At 45.0% G+C, this 993-nt stretch overlaps 1 protein-coding gene across 1 annotated transcript; it reads right to left on the bottom strand.

Annotated features, from left to right (window-relative positions):
• Window positions 1–218: 218 nt before the first annotated feature.
• Window positions 219–762, bottom strand: LOC148195228 (uncharacterized). The gene has a single exon (XM_088094281.1). The coding sequence runs from the start codon at window positions 760–762 to the stop codon at window positions 283–285; it is 480 nt and encodes a 159-aa protein (XP_087950407.1). The 3' UTR covers window positions 219–282.
• Between the last annotated feature and the right edge of the window lie 231 nt (window positions 763–993).

Below are 993 nucleotides of genomic sequence, written 5' to 3'. Positions count from 1 at the left end.
GGACGATCCTCAGCCATTCCTTCCATTCCTCAGTGCCAAGCACAATAATTGATGGAGATGATGGTGTTTCTTGGTCGCTGGACACTTCAAAGTGGGAAGACCCACCACCCACGCTGCTGTTGCCATTCATTTGCTGGACGTGGAGCCTTCTCCTCTTTCTGAACGTGCAGCTGACCCCTTCCCATCTCCTTTTCTTTCTTTTTTTTTTTAAATTATAAGGAACATGCGGTTCCTTACATTCTCCCCAACAACAAAAATTTTCGTCCTCGAAAATTAGGCTTATCAGAACAAATGGGGGTAAGTTTCTCTCATCTCGTCCTCTAACTCCCAGGTAGAATCGCCCGTTCCACTGTTCCAGATAACTTTGACAAGTCTAACAGTTCTTCCTCTAAGTTGTTTGTTTCGACTCTCCTCAATCCTTATTGGTTGCACTTCAATTGATAAATCTTCTCTGACTTGCACATCGTCAACTTCAAGCACATGAGAAGGATCAGACATGTATTTTCTCAGTTGAGATACATGGAACACTGGATGCAAGTTTGCTAACTGAGGTGGCATGGCTATCTCGTAAGCTACTAGTCCTATACGTCGTAGAATCTGGTAAGGCCCAAGATATCTAGGAGATAGTTTCTTAGCACGAATGGCTCTTCCCACACCGGTTGTAGGAGTCACTCGGAGGAACACATGATCCCCAACTGCAAATTCTAACGGCTTGCGCCTCCGATCAGCATAGGACTTCTGCCTATTCTGAGATGCCCGCATCCTCTCTTGTATAAGCTTCACCTTCTCTATAGTTTGCTGAATTATCTCTGGTCCCGTCAAAACTGCTTCTCCATCCTGAAACCAACAAAGAGGTGTTCTGCAACGCCTCCCATATAACGCTTCAAACGGTGCCATGCCGATACTAGCTTGGTAACTATTGTTGTAAGTGAACTCAACCAGCGGTAATATCTCATCCCATACCCCTAGGTGATCCAAAATGCAAGTTCTCAA

Source organism: Vigna umbellata, chromosome 7 (genome assembly GCF_029865625.1).
Source record: "Vigna umbellata cultivar VRB3 chromosome 7, Vumbellata_1.0, whole genome shotgun sequence".
Classification (NCBI taxonomy): Eukaryota; Viridiplantae; Streptophyta; class Magnoliopsida; order Fabales; family Fabaceae; genus Vigna; species Vigna umbellata.
This window is presented reverse-complemented; position numbering and strand designations above follow the sequence as displayed.